Source organism: Gallus gallus, chromosome 1 (genome assembly GCF_016699485.2).
Source record: "Gallus gallus isolate bGalGal1 chromosome 1, bGalGal1.mat.broiler.GRCg7b, whole genome shotgun sequence".
NCBI classification, from domain to species: domain Eukaryota; kingdom Metazoa; phylum Chordata; class Aves; order Galliformes; family Phasianidae; genus Gallus; species Gallus gallus.
This window is the reverse complement of record NC_052532.1, coordinates 114,489,947-114,511,619: the sequence shown is the minus strand read 5'-3', so window position 1 is coordinate 114,511,619 and position 21,673 is coordinate 114,489,947. Positions and strand designations below refer to the sequence as shown.

At 40.8% G+C, this 21,673-nt stretch overlaps 1 protein-coding gene across 1 annotated transcript in view; it reads right to left on the bottom strand.

Annotated features, from left to right (window-relative positions):
- Positions 1 to 17,922, bottom strand: part of DMD (dystrophin) — a 1,163,614-nt gene extending 1,145,692 nt beyond the window's left edge. The window contains exon 1 of the mRNA XM_046919009.1: positions 17,735 to 17,922. Within this exon, the coding sequence (XP_046774965.1) occupies positions 17,735 to 17,825 (91 nt within the window). The 5' untranslated portion in view covers positions 17,826 to 17,922. The remainder of the gene's footprint in view (positions 1 to 17,734) is intronic.
- Between the last annotated feature and the right edge of the window lie 3,751 nt (positions 17,923 to 21,673).

The window sequence follows — 21,673 nt, the reverse complement described above, 5'->3', positions numbered from 1 at the left end:
ATGGGAAGTCATGCAGTCTTACCAAGAAAGTTCTGTTTCATCCCAGAACTCAGGGGTGTAGGAGCAGAAGTTAACCTGAACTATTTGGATCTGACTTTAAACACAATCTGAAGTTGTTTGGAGGTTGGTTGCAGGGATTTTTTTTTGTTTGTTGTTTTTTGGTGGATGTTTCCACTTTTTTTTTTTAATAAAGAAACAGTAACTTGACAGGGTTAGTTACCTCAATGTAGCACTGACTTAAAGTTCAATAGCTTTTCAAGTCTCATGCTCAGTTGGAATACATTTAAACACTACAGTACAGAAAGGATCAAAACCCACTAAAGTAAACTATCTAATAATGTAAGAATCTCAAACCTTTCTTTAAAGGAACAGGCTTATAAAAGCCTTACTTGTAGCACACTGATATTTTAATTTTTACTGCACAAATCTCTGCAAGAGGATGTAACAGTAAACCAACCTTAAAAAGCTTAGCCTCTAAGCAAATTACCTCCAAACATCAAATAAGATAAATGCACCATTAATTACTGACACAGCATTCATGAAATATCAGTCTTCTATGATCTTGAAAAGGCCAGTTATGTCTCAAAGTCAACTACAAGAAACCTACATAGTTTATTTCTAAAATAAAGAAGCTCAGTTGTTTACCATTCAGCATACCATATTTTCACTCTGCAAAACTTATGGTTCTTATTTTATTGCCACAGAAAAATCAGTACCAGTAATATATTGGTGTTTATTAGCAACAAAGAAGACCTCATACTTCAAAATTATAAAAACATGCTGAGGAAAGTGACCAAAATTCTAATCCACAACCTCAACCAGACAACCTTTTCCCTTTACAACACATTTCTTGAATACTAAACTCTTCAAAGGCTGCAGTGAGCTGCTAACACCTACCACTAATTGGTTACATAACCATTTAAGTAGGATTAGTATCATAATCTGCTCCGGAACTTGACAGCAGGAGATGTGGTTCTGCAAACAAGATATTCATTTACAGAGACCTTTTTGAAGTTATATAAAAATCCAAAGAATGTAAACCACATAACTTAATTACAATTCCATACTCCCCCTCAAACAGTAGGAAAATTTAGACTAACATCCATTGTCATAGTACCACATGTGCAACTTCTCCTCCCTTTTTCTTTTTCATTCAGAGGTCAAATCCTAACACTAGAAGTTCCCTACAATGCTAGTGTGATGCAAAGTATAGCAGTAATAGCAGGTGACAAAGTTTTTGGCTGCACAGAATGAAGACAAGCCCAAATGCAGCATCCATGGACACTGAAACAAAGGAAGAATTTGATTACCTTAGGAAGGCCTCAAGTATGCAGGGATCTCCAGCAAGACACCCTCACCTCCACTGCCAGCCCTTAAGTGAGGTCTGGGGAGGGGTGGATCAGTGGAACCTGGCTGCACACCTTCCAGTCACTCAGTGGCATTGCATGCACCTGAGCTCCCCTGGGTTGGTCCTGCCTTCCCCACCCAGTGCTCAATCACTGTTGCAGGCCATGACTTAGCACTTCCACTACATTCTGTATTCCGCATGAAATCCACTCCCATTACTCTCTCAGAAAGCTTTCACTTCTTCATGTTCCTTTGAACTACAGATACCAGAACAATTCCTCTACTCCTCCATAGAGCAATATAAAAATCATGAAGATGTTGCCTGAGGGAGAGGTCCATCTTGTGCACTTGTGTAGTACCAGACAGGACACAGGCTTATGCACAATTGTTTGTGTTCCTCTTCAACAGGGATTGCTTGTTCCCATCCATTCCCCCTCCCCAATAGAGTTACCACTACTAACTGTTAGTATTTTAAAGGCTGCATTCATGAAATGATGCATCTCTTTATCCACTGAAGTATTACAAAAATTGGTCAGAGCTTTGCTTAAAACTGTGCTACCTTCATTACCAATCTTAAGTATTATGGTAAGGCAAATTCCTCTAGTGCAGAGCTTTGCCCTATAAACAGAACACAGTGTAAAAGTTATCTGATTGATTTTTACTTTTTCAGCTTTAAGAGCATATAATAAGATCGAGATTGTTCCATTTCATTCTTTTAAAAGGAAAAAAATATCTCAACAGAATAATGGTTTGTCTTGCTGAAAGAATGGAATCCACTGTCTACACTACCTTTTCCATGTTTCAGAATATCTTGCTTCCTCCAGAGCCTATTGGCCAGCTACTTACCATATTACAAAATATATTACAGCTGTTATCACACCTCTGGCATGCTTTTCTTCTACCAGTACATCTCATGTTCCTAAAATGCTACCTCAAGTGCATTTTTTTTCCCCTATTCTAATTTCACAAAGAGGGAGAACAGATGACAAGACTTGTCCAATCGCTGCTAACAGATGAAAGCCAATTTCATAAGCTAGCAGTAACTCCCTACACCCATCTGATGGCTGTTACCATCACATTTTGTCCTCTGTATTGTTCTCAGTTCAAAAACTTATATGCAAAAGTAAAACACCGCTGAAAAGCCTTGGATCTTTTTTCCTTTCCAGGCATTTCATTTTTAATTTCCACAGTATAGATCAAGGCTAAATGGCCAGATACTTGTTTTTTCCTAGTCAGTTTCTCTACCGACTGGCATGCAGAATTCAGAGGGTAGAAAGAGTGCAGAAGCACACACACCTTTGAGGTACTTTCTTGGGGCTAATGGCTTTCAACCTTAAGTATTTTTAAAATAACCATATATGTGGTTTTGTAAATAAATTATAGTCAAACTTAGAGATCATTTACAATGCAGTCTCCTATTCTGAGAGGCGAGAGAACTTAACATACATCAACTTTTCTGTCATGAACAAAAAGAGCTGAATCCACGCAAAATTGAAACAAACTGTCAGTAAGGAAAAAAATCTGTATTCTACACATTCTGATCAAACTGTGCATTAGCAAAGGGCAACTTGCATCTTCCATCACTACTTCCTCCTCTGACTCCACTGTCACTTTTTGGATAAGACTGCATAGACAAGAGGAAAGAGTAAAGACAAGCAGAACTGGTACTCTGCTATCAGTATTAATGTTGCAATCTTTCCTTTTAACTATGATTTCATTATAACTGTATCTTTTTTTTTTTATAGAAGTATGTACAGAGAAATTCAAAGACATTATAAACTATCAGAATTACCTCTGCTAAGCAAAGAAGCTTGGTTCACTGCTCTTTTAAGTAATGGATACTCTAGAATGGAAGATACATTTCTGGACCATTAAAATGTGACCTCAATTAAAGGAAGGTATTTTTTCATGATGATCTTTTATTATTTAAATATCTTCAAGGAAAGTTAATTAGATACTATGTCTGAATTAGTATATGCTCACTTTAGCCTTCAAAACACCAGATTATCCCTTGTAATTAAGATGCATTCACATAAAAGAAAGGTACGGTAATTAGTGCCTTATGGTATTTAATAATCTTCTATAATAAGAAAGCTGTGTTATCTTTACCAGGAACCTACCGTATTTATTACTTGGAAACATATCCCTGAAAAACAGGATTATGCTAAATCACAAATCACTATTTTATTGCTTTTGAAAAATAAATCTTGCATAGATATACTGAGCAGAGGAGTCAATAAAAATGCACTCATTGTGCAGAACACTGAAGTCTGGAATCATACCACAAGGGCCATAAGCAAAGCCATCTGTGGAAAGTATTGTATAGTTTGAAACATTTCATAATTAACCCAAAAGCACTGAGTACCAGTAATATATTTTCAAAGTGAGTTATCCAAAGGTGCTGCCAGTAAACTTTGATGAACTGAAATCTATCTCAATATTCAAATAATACGAATATCAAATACAAAAGTTTTCATGATATAAACTTGATCTGGTTGACTATTAACATCAAGCATGTTTCTTATGTTAAATAAATTTACATTTAAAACATGCAAATGCTTTTGATAATCAACTCCAATCTCTTAGCTCATGCTTAACCAATCTGTCTTTGAACAGATACATCCACTGAAGCAGCAGCTACGTTCAGTTTTCCTAAGTTCTCTTGAACAGCATTAAAGAATCAACTTGCTATCAAGGCTAGGAGAAGTAACAGACCAAATCCCACACATAATTTTACCTAGGCAATTCACTAGTTTTGTTGCCATTTGGTTCAATCAGGCCTATCTACTTGGATCATCACTTCATTAAAGAAGATGCACACAGACAATTTCTGGCTCAGAACAAACCTGTAAAGGGATGTCCTCACATTCCAGCCACGTGCCTGCATGAGAATCTTGCAGCGTCATTTCCTTCACAGGTATGCTCTTATTCAAAAAGAAAAGAAGTTACTCAGGTTTAATTCCAGTGCCAATTTTAGGATTTGATTGGATTTAAATAACTTGGCACTTGAAGATCTGAGAACAAAATATGCCAAGTTACTCTTTACTTTGACAAGTGTTCTATAAACCGCTGCCAACAGCATCCTAATTGAATTACATGAAAATATTTAATAAGGAACTTGAAAGGAAATTGGATTTCCTTCCCACTGCCCCTCCTCTAGAGTATGCACACATATGTATCTATCTCATATACCTGAAAGAGGAGAGAATTACATTTTCCTGCCCATCCAGTCACTCTCATCAGTTTAGATTTTAACACACTAAAAATTTCCCCAACAGTAACTCTTCACAAGTGTAAGGTCAGTAAGAATATAGATGTGAAGTATTGGATGACCCATACGTATACAGATAAGTTTGGCTTACTAAGATTAACACATTGGAAAAGATAACCATAAATAAATGGAAGTATAAATGGAAAAATGGAATAAATGCTCACCAGCATTGTAGGCTCACAAAAACTCCACAAGGAGCAATCTCCAGAGAGAGACTCCTTCCTCAGTGTCAGTCAGCCCATAAATGGGGTCTAGAAGAGGTGCAGCCTGGCTACACCCCATCAGGTCACACATCTGAATCGCCTTCACCTGTGCTCCCACAGCTGACTCAGTGCTCACCTCAGGTGGTCAATCAGAGGTTCATGCCATGATTCAACAGTTCCCATACAACAAGTTTTGTACTCTTCTGGATAGAAGTATGTAGGGTACTCTTTGTTTTAGTAGTATTTAGCTGTTAGTTTTATAGCAGAACACTCAACTAACACAGCACTCCAATAATCGCACTACCCACCACACATTTATATTATATACAGGGAATACATTCATCTATTTTAAGGCATCATCCTTCCTTTGTTAACAGCATTGTCTCTGGCAAGGAACTGCAGGCAGAACATTTACAGCAAACAAGCCAGCCTTCCCCTTCCCATCTAGACAGCCACCACGCACTCACTACAATTCCCAACCACCCCCGCCTTCAACTACTCAGGTGCTACTACAGCCAGACTCTGTTTTTGAATACATTAACATTCACAAGCTACTCCATTTCCAGAAGTGCCAACACTTTTCAGGAGATGGTATAGTGACAAAGTGCTGTATGGCCAGCCTACGGATCAGGCTGCTGGTATCCACAACATCCAGGAGCAGCCAGTGCTTTAACTGCAGCTTCACCTGATGCAGGTAGTTAGTTACCTGTAGGTAGCTTTCAGTAAGCTGCATCACATTCTGGTAAGACCCTCATATCCATAGAAAGGAGGTGTAAAAATCAAGCTCTCAGGTACACAGCAGGGATATATCTGCCCCAGAAGGAGGTGCACCTGCTGAAACATCCTCTGAATTTGGAGGAAAGCCTACTCCAGAAGTTAGGCTGAGAGTGCAAATGTGAAGTAAAGCTGCATGTGACCAGAGAATAGGTGTTCACATTCTAAATATGGTAAATCTTGTTCAATTACAAGCGGATTTAACAGCAGTTAACACCACGAAGTCAGAACTGCTACATATCACACTACTATTGGTCAGGACACAATTAGCCTTTCTGATAGCTCCTAGGAATCAAAGGCCATCTGGTATGAGAACATGAAGTTTTTCAGGTATTTTATATTTTTTCCACACAAGCTTGTACTGAGGAGAAGGTTCTCCATCAGTCCCTGTTATACTAGCAAGTAACCTCTAACTTAGCTGAAACTGGACTCTGCTTTGTGGCTTGCAATTGATGGTGAACTTCGTTTTTCCTCACTAAAAGAGAACATTTACTACAATAAGAATTCTTTCAGTTTCATATAGAAGAATCTTCTTTCAGCCAGCTGTAAGAACAGTACTCATGAATGACAAAGCATAAAATTTAAGTACCATTTCCTTCTAGTTTGAAGCACAGCCTTTTCTGTTTTGGGTACTGGAAGGTTTAACAACTTGGAACAAGAAGGACTAGGCTCATCTTCAATAACAAAGTTGGGATATTAGTGTTCATACAGATCCATACTTCAAAAACATCCCTTATTATTATAATCAATGCCACGAATGGTCTGCAGAACAATTTCATACAGTGAAGAGTTTTGTTGTTTTGTTGTTTTTTTTTTTAATTCAGAAGCACTTCACAGCAGCTATGGGAGATGAAAGACACTTAATATCAATACACAGAAATAACTGTTTTTAAAAGGCAATACACAATAAATACAGTGCTTTTACAACACTGGAGCTTTAAAGATATTCAAGATTTGTAGAAGCTTTAAACGTTTCCTGCTGAGTGCTTACATCTTGAATAAGAATGTTGTTTGAATGCAGTAACTTGTCTATGCACAGTACCTTCTCCTCTTTCCCATGAGGGATGACTGGAATCCTGACACATCACATCACTGAGCGCTTTCCAGCACAATGTTTTACATAAGTGTATATTAGTCTAGGATTAGTTTAGAGACAATTTCAGGAAGATAGGGAGGGAGCAGGAAAGAATCTGCTGTAGGTGACTTTTCTCCAAAATATCCTGAAGGAGATAATATTAAGAGTTTTTAAAAAAAGGAAACAGCTTTGCTATTCCATTCTCAGTTGTTAATTTATTATCGAGAGGAGGTCATAGGTCTCGTGAAGAAAAACTTGACGAAGAGTCAACAGCTCAGAGGTACAGAGTCTGACTTCTCAGTTTTGCAAGAATACATCAGTAGTGTTTATGCCTCTGATTGACCATCAGCCAAATGGTACTCAGAACACCAAATTAATTTTCTCCACTACTCTGCAAATTAGCACTTCACCTGCCATTTGTGGGCTCATTTCTCTGAGTAGCAGGACACTTAGCAGAAACCTGTAAGAGTGTTATTCTAGAGAAGATCACACAGAACTGCTCAGCAAGAAGGCAGAAGACTGACAAAGGGCCATCACATTCACCCATCTGTTTACATTCAAAGGAAAAGATCTCAGGAAAGGTTTTACTGAGAGCTGGGGCTCAGAGAAGTTAATAAACTTTTACTGTAGGATTTTAGAATACAGTTAGTATCCTGTGTCTCCTCTGATTACCTCTTACAACCCAAATTCTCCAAATACTTTTGGTACCTAGAAGCAAAAGAAGCCTGCCTCAACAGAAGCAAAATTGGGTTATGTCTGCAATGCACCAGCTTGCAGATGCTAAGCAATACATTTCAGTGCAGCAGTACCAGTCCTCAGCCAGTAGCTCTATTCTGCACTACTGACCATCTTCAGAGATGCAAAAAGATAAAGCCACCAGCTCAGGCTGCCCAGGGCCCCAGCAAAACTGGTCTTGAACATCTCCAGGGATGGGGCATCCATAGCTCCTCTGGGCAGCCCATGTGAGGCCTCACTGCCCTCTGAGTAAAGAATTTCTTACTAATTTCTAACCTAAATCTCCCATTTTAGTTTAAAATAATTCCCCCCATCCTAACACTATCAGATCATATAAAAAGTTGATCTCCCTCCTCTTTATGAGCTTCCTTGAAGTACTGGAAATATGACTGCACCAACATACATTGAACAAATGCAAGAAGGATTAGCATGCAGAATGTTAAATTCCTTCATATACACCAGAATGGTTCTTCACCTGCATGACAGTTTCAGGAAATCCTGAGCAAAGAATCCATAACAGGCAGCCAATCTCTTTGCAGATTCCAACAAACTTCACAACATATCATCAACAGTTCAGTCAAGCTGAACCCCTACAGTAACCAGTGAGACTCTTCTGAGACTGAGGCTACCATTCCACTGAGCAGTTCAATATTTTGAACTGCATGTTTCTAGTCCTTCGCTGTTTTCCCCACAGTGTTCAGCAAAACATTAGACTTGAGATAGAAGGGAAAAGATCATACAAACTGAACAGAATTAGCTTAATTATCAGGGAGAGAAAGGACAACAAAAACCAAGAAAACTATATAGGTTTCTTTCTTCCATTTGTTAACTTTGCTAGGAACATAAATGCATGCTGGACAGTCTAAAGCAAGTCTATCCCTGGAATTACAAGGTATGCTTGGGACTAAAGAAATAGTCTTCAGTCTAGGCTTAGGTCATAGTTATAAAAGATTTGTGCTTCATACATGGCCTGCAAGGCTGATGACACTTCAAGGAGATTGTTCTCAACAGATGTGGACCATGAAAAAATTCTATTGAACATAAATTCAGTAGACAGCTTCATTACGCTTGTCTACTCCTACCAATTTGGTGACACAAAACTAGAATGTCCCTCAGTAAGTCTGCACCAAGTTGGGATGAAGTATTGATCTACCTGAGAACACAAAGGCCCTACAGAGGGATCAGTATAGTTTGGATTCGTGGGCTGAGTTTAACTATCTGAGCTTTAACAAAACCAAGTACCAGGTCCAGTATTTCAGTTACAAAAACTATGCATCACTACAGGCTTGGGGTAGAGTGGCTGGAAAGATATGCAAAGGGAAAAGGTCCGAGGGTGTTAGCTGACAGCTGAATATGAGCCACTAAGAAGGCCAACAGCATTCCAGCTTGTGTCAGAAACAGTGCAGTCAGCAGTACCAGGGAGGTGATCATCCCTCTGTACTCAGTGCTGCTGAGGCCACACCTCCAGTACTGTGTTCAGTTTTTGATTGATTTTCTTCTATGATTGAGTGACCTGCCTGGTGGATAAGGAAAAGGCTATGGATGTAGCCTATCTAGACTTCAGCCCTTGACGCTGTCTCCCACTGCATTCTCCTAGAAAAGCTCAGACAGGTACACTTCTTGCTGGGTAAAGAACCTGCTGGATGGCCAGGCCCAGAGAATGGTGGTGAATGGAGTTAAATCCATCTGGTCACAGGTACAGAGGAAGCCTTACTGCTCTCTACAACCACCTGAAAGGAAGTGGTGGCCAGGTGGAGATTGGCCTCTTCTCCCAGGTCACAGTGGTAAGACAAGAGGGAATGGTCTCTCCCCTCCAGGGGAGATTCAGGTTGGACATAAGGAAAAAATTCTGCTCCAAGAATTCCAGTCAGGCACTGGAATGAGATGCCCAGGGAGGCAGTTGAGTACCTGCCCCTGGAAACGTTCAATAAATATTTAAATGTTGTACTAGGGGACATGGTTTACTGGGGGAGTACTGGTGGTAGATGGACAGTTGGACTGGATGATCTTTGAAGTCTTTTCTAAACTTAGTGATTCTATATTAAAAAAATTCTTCTCAGCAAGAGCAGTGAGGCAGTGGCACAGGCTGCCCAGGAAGGTTGTGGAATCACCATCCCTGGAAGTGTTCAAGAAACATGTAGAAGTCACACTGAGTGACCTGGTCTGGAGCAGTCACGTGCATGGGTTAATAGGTGAAGTAGATGATCTTAGTAGTCTTTCCAACCTTAATAATTCTATTATTAATCTATTGCAGCCAGTTTGATAAACCCCAGGAAACAAAATAACAAGTTTCTCTTGGTATTAGAGAATAAAAAGGGCAGACTCCATCACCTAACAAAAAGTTAATGTCAAAATCATGAAGTAACAGCACGCAGCTTTGCTTCAGTTGATTGCTCATTAATATGCTGCTTTGAGATAAAGGGATTGTTTTACAAAAGCGTTCTGCTCTTTGAATAGAAGAGTGCCAGACAGTCTTTGCAGCAAGCTGATTTGGGGCCACAGCTCATCAGTAAGTTTTCACTAACTGGCATTCTTTATAGCTGTTACTCTTCCTCTCCATCATTCTCTTAAGCTTAGGTACAACCCTAGCTTTAGGTAAAGTGTTTTACATTGCCTTTTCCCCTTTTTCTCCACCTATAAGTTAAAAATCAAAATTGCAAAATGAGACAAGAGTCTTAAATGCCTGTCAATGTGCTCTTTGCACAGTAGACTGCTAAGCACTCAGTATCAAGCAACAGGGAAAATAGTTTTTACAAGCTATGAGCAAAATAAACCTGTTGTACTTAATGTACATGTCTTTCCAATTTAATCATCCTTCTAAATAAGAAAGTAAGTTAGCTAACCAGTGTATTATCTGCCTACTAAACAGTGATATTTTAAAATGATTATCTAAACTACAGCTTCCACATCCAAGCCAAAGTGCACTTTAGAAGCATCTCAGCAACCACTTCCAAGACGTTATGTAGATAATACTATTTATGGTATCTGATTGCATGCTGCAGCATAACTCAATCACATCATACTCTTGCTATCAATCATATAAGATAATAAGGACAGCATAAAACTAACCTTGAAATTTAGTACAATACCTTTGCCAGATTACAGAAGACAAGGCTGCTCACCTAGCACCAGAAATATGAAGTAGGGAGTTGTGGGTTGTATTTTTAAAGTAATCACAGATTCAACAATGCATGGAACACTACACAACAAAACATTGATACATGGTAGGAAATAGGTTAGCTTCCACAGGGAAAGGACAGCCATACTTTTAAGTTAATTAATACCAGTTCCCCCATCCCCCCTACTGCTGATGACCATTAATAAATCAATTTTCTTCAAGACAGTGATGATTCCTACCTTAAAAAGGCAGAAGATAGGAGAACCGTTGAACTGAGCTCTCTGAGTTTGAAATTCAAATTACAGAAGCGTTTCTAAATCTAGTTTTCAGAAACCTATAGTGGCTCTGTAGATTTACATTTGAAATATCAGAATTTCTTACAGTACAAAAATATTGTTGCCAAGGAAACAGTACACAGAAGGCAAGAAATTCACAAAAATACAGATATTTAAAGAGAAAGATGTTAGATCTCACATATTAACTTAATTGTTGTTTAGATGACCTTCCACAATTGCTCAAGAGCGAGCATTTCTCCTTTCAAAGAAACTATTACTTAACAGCAGTTAACTTTTGAAGCCTTTTAACAGTGGTCTCCCTCCTCCCATCCTCCCTCCTCCAGCTCTGTTCAGATTGAGATTACAATGCTAACAGAAGCTACAAGCAATCACACCCTGTAGTTTTTAAATGCACAATATACACACTCAATAGATGGCAGAAGGAACTCTGCTTGAGTATCCAAAGGTCACTTTTTCAGTCTCCAGAGTAAGGTATCCTCTTTACAATCTCCTTGTTTTAGTATCGTGTGGTTACAATTTCCTCACGATAAAAAACAAACAAAGCCTGCCAAGTATAATGGAAATAATGGGCATATCTTGAAATAAGGAAAATGAACCAGCCACAAAGCTGACTTCCAACATGAGAGAAGTATAAATATTCTAATTTAGTTGTACTGGGGTCTTGATTTGAACATAATATTCACAGCACAGGATGAAGTAATGAATTCAGAAAAATCCTTCTGATTTCACTAAAGAAATTCTTTTGCAGATTTAAACCAGAGAGTTAAAAATTACCTCCTGCACCTTACAAGACACCTTTACAAGCTGCAATTGCAAACATTACCAATAGTCTGAAGTTGACAGACCTTTGGATACAGGCTATAATCAGCACTTCATTCTGCTTCCAAGACCAGTAATGCTATGACCTGCTCTGACACAAAGTGGGATGAACACGAGCACAAGGATATTGCTACTTCATTGCTATCAGCTCTTTCTACAATTGCTTTGCACACTGCAAGTGTCCTACAAAGCCACAGCTGAATAGGTAAGGCCAAGAAATAGAGTGCAAATACTTCATATCCATATCTTTATTTCATTTAGAGTTGCCAGCACAGTTTTTTTTATATGCCAGTATATCCACCCAGTTTTTTAAAGATATAAAAATACACATTTATATGCAAAGGCATAATACACAGTCATTTTAGTACATTTACAAGCTTTAAAACCTTGCATGTTGCCTCATAGGGCAGCTTGGCTCAGCCCTGAGAACCATTTTGGACAAGATTTACAGTTCTTGCACACGGCACATTCAGAAGTACAGTTACCACATACCAGTCTCCCCTTCCTGCAGAGCAGTGGCTGTGATTCATCAGAACCAAATACCTACTTTCAGCAGCCACAGAGATATTTCTTTTATTTTTGAAGGGAATCCAGCTCCTTGCAGCTTGAGCAGCAATGCCTTGCAAGCATGTCACAAGAGCTCAGACTCAGAGATTACTCTCATCTTCCCATCCAAAAGCATTCCCTGAATGCCATTTCAGCACCCTCACACAGTGAGTGGCACATGCACCCAGACACAGCAAACCCTATCCCGGCACACTCAGATCACAGCACTGCTATGGCACACCTCATCAGAGGAAGCCTCAAATACAGCATGTATGCTTTGTTGATTAATTTGTTTTCCACCACACATACCAACAGACAGTCATCTGGAAGGGAAAGCTGGGCACGCTCTACTGTCAAGCAAGATGAGGGCAGCCCTGCGTTTTCTCTTTCTGTACTCTTCAGAGCAGACGTGTAGGTGCTTGAGTACAGAGGCACTCCTCAGGCTACCTAGTCTGGGACAAGTGACTCAGACTGTGAACATCAAGAGCTCCCACACCAATAGCGCTCAGTGAGAGTGGGCTGGAACAAGTAGGAGAAAGAATGGGAGAAATCACCACATACAACTCTCTACAGACACTCTACATACTGCATCTATACCTTTTTAAGGCATTGAAGTACAATAGCAAATCAAGTGTCCAAAATACGTACTTGCTCAACTCTGCTTACCACTAATTCCTGCTGAACAATTACTTTCCTGTGTATTATGACCAGCTGTCTTCCAGTTAAAACCTCAAGTCACAGCAACATCTCAGTGGGAATGCAGAACCAGAGAATGCATTACTCACAAACCCTGAACCATGCCAAACCATTCCTCCAAGCAAAGTCATCATGCTACAACAGCAGCTTGATCTGTATGTGCACGTTTTTTGGAAGAATTCAAGAACAAATGAGGCCTTAAGCCATTGTTCTAAAAGCTGGGCATGAAACAGTGGCAAAATTAGAGCACTTTTAGTGTCAAATCATGGCTGCAGTTCCTAACTTCTGGAACAGTACCAAGGAAGCCTCACCAATTTAATGAATGATTTATAAAGTATTTATTGCACGCATATTTCATTGCAGAAGGATGCCAGAATTTTATTTACATTCATTTTTAAACAATTATTCCAAGTGCACTTTCCACATAGTAAGCATCTAAATACATTCTAGACACAATCATGGTCCTTGACTATAAAGCCAGTAAAGAAATCCTAAGGCAATGGAAGCCACATGCTCTTCACAGAAATTCAATTAAAGAAAGGTTTTACGTTCCACAGCTTCCCAATGCAGCAAGTAGTATTGTGTCCATGTGTTCAATAATCACAACATTAAGCGTGATTCACTGAAGACCCACACCTGTCAGATAGGATCACTTAATAAACATTTGGGAAAAGACTGCAACTTGTTACATGCCATGTTTGCAGTTACTCTACTGCCTTTTTGCTAACACCAACTTCTACCTGGATCTACCTCAGGCTGCTCCCAGATGGAACCAGTTGCCCAGAGAGGTGGTGGATGCCCTGTCTCTGGAGACATTGAAAGTCAGGCTGGACAAGGCACCAAACAGCCTGATCTAGCTGTAGGTGTTCATTGCAAGGGAACTGGACTAGACTGCCTTTGGGGGTCCCTTCCAACTGCAACAACTCCATGAATTCTGTTTTTCAGCAGTGATATTTTTAAGCATTGTCCCACACAGGGCACAGGAAGGATGCTCAGCAAAAGCCTCACACCAACAAGGAGCAAGGTTTTCAATCAGCTCTGGGGAAGGCTCAGTTCTGCAGCAAGCATTAAGCTGAAGAGCTCTGTAAAAACCTCTTTCATTAACAGAAGTTTCACAAGTGAACAAAGCTATGGCCAGAAGTGCTCATGAGACAGATGGCTGTGCTGATGATTTATGACTGACTCTTAGGCATAGAGTCCAGTAAACTACACACAGACAAAGCTTAACTTGGAAAGTATAATCTGCTAGGCTGAATACCTCTAGAGATGTAAGACATAGCCCCAGAGGTTAACCTTCACTACTCAACTTTATGCTCAACTTGCATGCTTTAATTTGAACGTGTTAGCTTTCACTTTTTGGTTTCTGTTATGCCTTCAGCATTCAGGATTTTCTGCCTATCAACATACTCAAACTAATAAACTAAATTCCCGAAGTACTGGCTAACCTTCACAGACATTTGCCATAGTTCCTAGTTTTTAATGCATATGTTCCTTATTGTCAACTTTAAATACATATATAATATTAATACATATATTAAATATATATTTAAACTGCTTAAGGATATATCAGAATCACTGACAATTAGCCAGCCACATCATAAGTTAAAAACAATTTTCCTACACCCATTTTGCTGTTACTGCATTACAAGCATATACTGAACTCACATTAACCACTGCATTTTTTTCCCCATGCCAACCCTCATACCAAAAGCACAGCCTGCATTCCTCATACAAGTAAAAAGTGTAGGAATTAATCTTCTTGGAATATCCAGGCAACCCAAAACCATCTGTGTGAGCAGAAGTGAAAAATGATGAGTTAGTGTTGAAACTAGTGATTACCCCTGTGGAGATACAACTGAGGTAACCAAATCCATTACTTTTCTCCTATGGTAACTTTTGCAGTGTGACTGTTCTGCGGGTTTTAAACAATTTACTAGGCTTTTTTTTTTTATATTATTTTGTGTCATAGTGAAAGAAATCATCAAGAAAGTTTATTAGTAGAAGTATTTGCCAACACTTGCTTTCCAGTAATGTTCACTAATCACTTTGATTTTTAACTTTTTTCTTCACATAACTGGAAGAAATAAGAATTCAATTCATTTTACCTAAATTGACAGCAGGATGCCCAGATCAACATTACCTGCATCATCCCATTCACTTCATTAAAATACTGGTGTTCTAAGCTTTTGAATGAGACCTCATAGAATGTTGGAAATTTCAGTATGGCCATACATAAAATATTCACCCCGTCTTTTCTTTAACTTTACAAACAAGCAAATCCCACTCCTACAAAAAGGTTATGCCTTATATTCAGGAGGGCAAAATTTTCCTCTGTACCATTTCAGAAAGCAGAAGACCCCTGAAGCATGAAATGAAATGAATACAAACAGAATGAAAAATAAGTGGGATAGAATCTCAAACCTCCTCTGGCTTTCAGTGTCTCACGTCTCCAAGACCTTATTGCACTAGCTTCATTTTCAGTCACTGAGAACTTCCCTGCTGGACCACAGAATCTTTTTTGCAGGTCAAAGAAGGGCCAACTGAACACAGTTCAGCATCTTTATTATAAGATGCTGTAAAAGAGTAGGATCATTTAAGTCCAAACATCATCCTTACCATTATTATCTGGTTAAAAAGGTTGTTCCAGCACTTCACTCCCAAGAAGCCATTTTATGAGTTCCAATCCAAAATCTTTTATGATGAACACAGGTCCAAACAAATGAAGGATTACAAGTACTTAAGTGCCCTACCTAGGTAACAGGTTACAGAAAACTCTAAAATAAAATGAACCTATCCACAGGCTTACAAGCATGAGCTCACCAAGCTCTTCTTAGCTTTCTTGCACAAACCCAGACTTAGCTTATTATTTCTCTCAAAGTTGGAGTCAAATCTTAATAAGTTGGATTAAAACAATGAAAGCTAAGCAGAAATAAGAGATCACCATGGGGTATACTGCTTGAGAAAGAAAGAGGCATGCACCTGCAATGAAAATGGCCATAGAAATTGCATGTTTTCATCTCTTCAGGCTTATAAACATCTGGGACAATTCTATGATCCCTGAACTGCTGCTGTTTCTGATTAATCATACAGAATAGACAAGGGAATTGTGACCAACTAAAAAGAGCAAATGTTTTTTTTTTTTTCCATGCGCACTTCTAGCATTTTAATTCTAATGCAAGTCTATAGCAAGAAACCAGCAAAGAAATCAGAGCCACGAGGGATCTTACACGTAGTATGATACTAAACAACAGGCACACTGGCACCAAACTGTTTGGAAATGGACTTTCAAAGTGAAACAGACTTTAAGAGATAACTGGGAAATACATAGGTAAAAATCAGACTTATCAGAGAGTTCCTGTTCTCAATCATAATTTTTTAAAACAGTAAAGCCAGCTGAACCCTGAAAGCAGTTGTTAGCTATAGGAGAAAAAAAAATGGAGGAAAAGAAACCTCCATTAGCTCACACAGCCATAAACATCTAACACTGAACTTATTAGCTACGCCTTTACTTTCTAGAAACTGCAAGGACTTGAAAGCCACTTTTTATCCCCCGAAAGTCAGAAGTAGTCTGTCTCCAAACCAGTAACAGCTGTACGCTAATAGGACACCCTTTGAAATTAACAGTTCTTTGCTTCCTGCTGCATGTACCTTGCATTCCATAACCCCCAAACTACACAGTGAGCTAAGTATGGAACTGGGATCACGCGCTGCTGTAAAGGTCATCCCTAGCAGCTTAACCAGGAATGGCTGTGGGGACAGCTCACCAGGCAGGAACTTACTCAAGAAGACATACCCTGGGAGCCAGAAGCAGATCTTCAGGAGGAAAAAACAGAAAGATAACAAAAACACAGCAGCCACCCTACCCTAAATCACAGGTTACTCCCACCAGAGCAACAGGTGAGCAACACTGGTGGTAGGTGAACATTTAGACTAGAGGATCTTAGAGATCTTTTTGAACCTTGAGGATTCTGTGAATACACTGCCCTCTAAATGCTGCACTGAAGAAGCAGTTATGATGAGCAGAGCAGGATGCTTCCAGCATGTAAGGAGGCTCTTTGCTACAGGAGCAAAAGATCTTCAACCCAAGAACTACACCGCGGACACTTCAGTATGCAAGGACAAAGCACGGCTGCAAGAGTGCCTTTACCTCACTGGGACAAAGACAGTGCTCACAAAATCCTCTCACAGAAAGTTTAAGTCCTGCTCACCACCACCCCAGCACTTTCGAAGTTCAGCTTCCCACACCAGCTCTGGCTATTCCATAGAACATGACACGCACTGTGTTCCCACTGCTGTTTCTTAGACTGAACAGAGAACTTTTAAGACATCATCGGACTGCACGAGAGCACCGTTATATTACAGTGGGCCAGGACGTACAGCTTCCAAAGGAGTTAAACTCATTGCAGCTCCCCGAGCACTTGTGTCGCAAACGAGTAAAGGCTGAATGGTCTATAAATACCTTTACTACCACGGATTTGGTTTCTTTCCAGGACTAAGCAAAAAAAGAAAGTCGAGGCACCTGAAACTTTATCTTCTCCCCTCTGGGGGAGCGGCACAGCTGCTGCCGCTCGCAGCTACAACACCGCTCGCACCAAAAGAGCCGCCACCCGGGCTGCTCCCACGACGGGAAAAATCAAATCAATAACAACAAAAAAAGAAGAAGCCCACCTAAACTAAAGCTGTGCGGAGCAAGATAAAGTTGAATTAATAAAGGAAAAAAGATAAAAGAAAGAAAATCATGAGGAAAAAGCCAGCCCGCACCCTTGCCGCGCTCCCCCTTCAGCCCGCGGTCCCCCCGCGCCGAGACCGACCCCACCGGGCTGAGGGGAAGAAGCGCAGAAGGCGGGCGCCTACCGGAGCGGCTGCGGATGATGTCGCGGAACTCATCGGCGGCGGGGTCCGCCCCGGCAGAGGCAGCGGGCCCGGGGAGCCCCGCGTCAGCCATGCGAGGGGCCGCGGAGAGACGTGGGGGAGCGCCGTGGGATGAGCGGGACAGGGGTAGAGGGAGCGGCGCGTCCAAGAAAAGCGGGACGGGACAGGGCAGGTGCCCGGCGCCGCCGTCCGCCCTGAAATAGAGCCGCCGGCGCCCCCCGCCCCCGCCCAATCAATGCGAGAGGAGCAATTAGCAAGCAAATGGGCCCCCGGGGCCGCCAAGGGGCAGGCAACAGCCAGCAACCCGCGAGAACCGAACCGCCATCCTTGCAGCTTTTTCCTCGCTGCGGGCAGACCCTGGGCAGCAGAGCGTGAGGGCGTAAAGGGGACATTTCGGGTTCCTTGCCGGGGGAACCTCACAGCTGGTAGCCAAGTGTCTCGTAACAACTGAAAAACCCCGCGGTGGTTATCTTTTTCTTCTTTTTTTTCTCCCTTTCTGAGTCATCCTCACGATGGTCTGAGGATGATCCTTAGGAGTGCTAAGGATCCCGCACACCTTAGTGAGTCCTTACTGAAGGATCCTGTAGGCTTAGTGAGGCACTAGTGGCAGCGCACAGAGCTGGCAGGCACGGGGCAGGCATCTGAAGGCACCAGAGCCGCAGCCTACTGACAGCTGTGGTCTCCTCAGATCTGTCTTCATTAACCTTTGGCAAAAGAGGATACGGTAAAACGTTTCCCCATGTGTTTGATAAGGAAAAGGGACAGATTACTCCCTTGTTGTCACAGATAAGGAATAAAATGCTTCATTCTGGCCTTGGTTCTTTGCTCCCTTCTGTTAAATGTCAGCTTGATCAACTGCCTCCACCCCACCTTCATAGAATCATAGAATATCCCAAGTTGGAAGAGACTTAACAAGGATCACTGAGTCCAACTCATAGTTTCCCACAGGACTACTCAAAATAATACTTAGCTCCACAGCCATTATGCTAGCATCCAGCCCACAATCATGACTGACCATGACCCCAGCCTCTCCACCACGACCATGAATGACTTCCAGCCCATGCCCTATCACTATGAACCCAACTCTGTTCCCATAGCCTCCAGCCCACCATCACAACTATGACTCCTGCCCTACTACCACAACATCAACCTCTAAGTCACTACCAGGACTACAACCAGTCCCAGCATCATGACCATAACAGCTCCAAGTCTTACCATCATGACAGTGACTCCACCCACAGACCATCACCGTGGTACCAACCCAGACCCCTACTCATGACCATGACTCCCATCGCAACATTATCAGCCCCACTATGGGCAGCATGTCCCACCCACCATGACCGTGTCTGGATTCCTCATCCCTGGAGACATTCAAGGTGAGGCTGAGCAACTTGATCTAGCTGTAGGCGTCCCTGTTTATTGCAGAGGTGTTGTACTAGATGACCTTTAAACATCCCTCACAGCTCGAACAGTTCTATGATTCTGTGTCCCCAGACCCTGCTCCTACAGCCATGACTCAGTCTCCAGAGACCTTGGTACCTGCTAGGCCACCCTGGGGAACATGGCCTCTGCAAGCCTGATGGAGGTGCTTTCATTCCTCTCCCTTTAATCTTCTTTCCCCTTTGACACTCAGGATGTGCCTTCCACAGGTGCAGCTTCCTCACCTCAGTAGGCCCCCACATAGCTGGCATCACCTCATGGGGGAAGAAACCAGGCACAGGAAGCAAACGTGCTGGGATGTGTTGAAGCGCCCACTCTCCCTGTGACAGAAACCAACCTCCTAAAAACTGCACGTTACAATATGAACACTAAGAAGACATAATCCCCTATTTATATTTGCTAGTTTACAAGACAACAATGTGGCATACTTAATACAAATTTAGCTTAACTGCTGATCAGCTTTAATACCAATTCATAGACAATTCATAAGCAGATACTTCTGAGGAATGGGAAATTAAGGATAATCTGTAGAAAGGATGCGTGTTTTCATTTGTACTTTGCATAGATATAGGACTTGAATCTCTGTGTATGCCAGAGTGTATCAGAAGAAATTTACTTGTTTGAAGATAGTAGAGTTAAATGGAATAAAACAGAATAAAACTAGGTAAGAAAACCAGGTTAGACACAGTGGAAAGAACAGCTGGAAGAAGACTTTTTATAGGCACAAACATGGTGTTAATTAGACACCAAGGAAGGGGCTTGTCCCTATTTTGAGCAGTGAGGCATATACTGAGCTACTGCCTAGTGGCTGGTGCCTACTCTTGTTTTTCATGAAGACTGTTATGAGATGAAGTAGGTGGGAAGCTTTGAACACTGTGGTTTTTCCAGAATATTTTTCAGCCTTATATTTTTGATCATCAATGTTTATTACTTTAACAGAGAGTAGGAAAAAAAAAATCATTGGCAACCTTAAATAATAAAAAAATCATTAATCAGATTCAGAAAAGGCACGAAGGTGTCCTCAGATTGTTCAGGGAAGAGAGATCATATTTCTTTGTGTTCTCTTTTTGAATTCCCACTGTTCACCCCTGGAGTGTTCCAACGCTCAGAAACCTGCAGTGATGTCATGTTGGCTCCCACCACAGGTGTTCTTGATAGAACATGGGACTGAGATCAGAATACAGGCTGTGTTACAGTACTGCTGCTAGAGAGGAGAGCCTGCAGTTTCTCCTCCAGTATTACAAGTCTCTTTAATAACTCCCCCCAGGTTTGTCCCAGTCTGTCCTCTAGGTTCACTCAGTCCTGTATCAATCCAGACTTTCAGTAATTCATGCTTGTCTTTTTACCTCGTTTTCTCAACTTCTTTTCCTTTTTATGTGGACTTTCTTTTTTGCACTCTGGTGCTTTAGCAAAGGTGGCAGTTTGTACATGCCTTCCTCTCCCCTATAATAGCTACAGCATTGTGGAATTTAAAAGTGGGACTCATCCGCTCCTTAACAGCTGATCCATAGCCTCACAAGTGTTGTCTGTTCTGTTTTTAAAGTCATGTGAGTAGCTTGTATAGCTGCTTCCTGCTTCTTATTCCATCTCATCATTTGTCTGTTTCCGAGTACAACATGGAGGGAATATAATTTTGCCTCTTTGTGGCTACATTCTGAACACTGTTATTCTGTTAGAGAAATGTAGAAGGAAGCCAATCAGGATGGAGACGAAAATTTCATGACTGACACTTCTGTCACTCCAGACTGTCTGTATCAGTAGCCAAAATCTCATTACTGTAATTTGAAGATGGAGCAGTATCTTAACTAAATGCTAAATCTGTTCCATGTGGTTTTACAGACCTATCAAGTTTGTCTGCAGTACTTCAGTGCCAGAAACCTCATCAGATTTGGTTTGCTTTATGAACAGGCGTACTTTTTTAGCGTGCTGTACCTGAGATTTTGGGCTAAGTAAGATATCCGCATTGCATTTCTTCAAACACCAGCTGCTCCACCCCCCACATACATATGTTTGCAGGGCTGTTCTTAATTCAGTTCTGATTATCTCAAATATCCTCAAAAATTCAATGCTTTTTTGCAATACTTCACATGGCTTTTGTTGTTATTCTGTTTATGGCTGTTTTTCATTCCCACAAACAAAATCCTAGAGACAGAATAGATATCTGATAATCTAATCTAATCACAGATCTTTCCTAAGTATGTAAACCTCTGAAGTCCAAACCAAGGTAAGGCATAAAAGCAATACATACTCCATTCTTTCAGTAAAGGGATTCCATTGAGTTAATAATAAAAAACAGTTTGTGCACTCTTTTCCCAGAATAATTTTTCAAATCTTCAAATGAAGAATTTTTTTTCTGGTGAGGAATTAGGTGGCCGAATGTCACAGAAGATCTTTGTCATGTCAGAACAACCAGGTAGTCCAGAAATTTTTGTGTTTTAAGCTAAAACACAGAACAGGGCTCAGAGAAGATTATGCTGATGC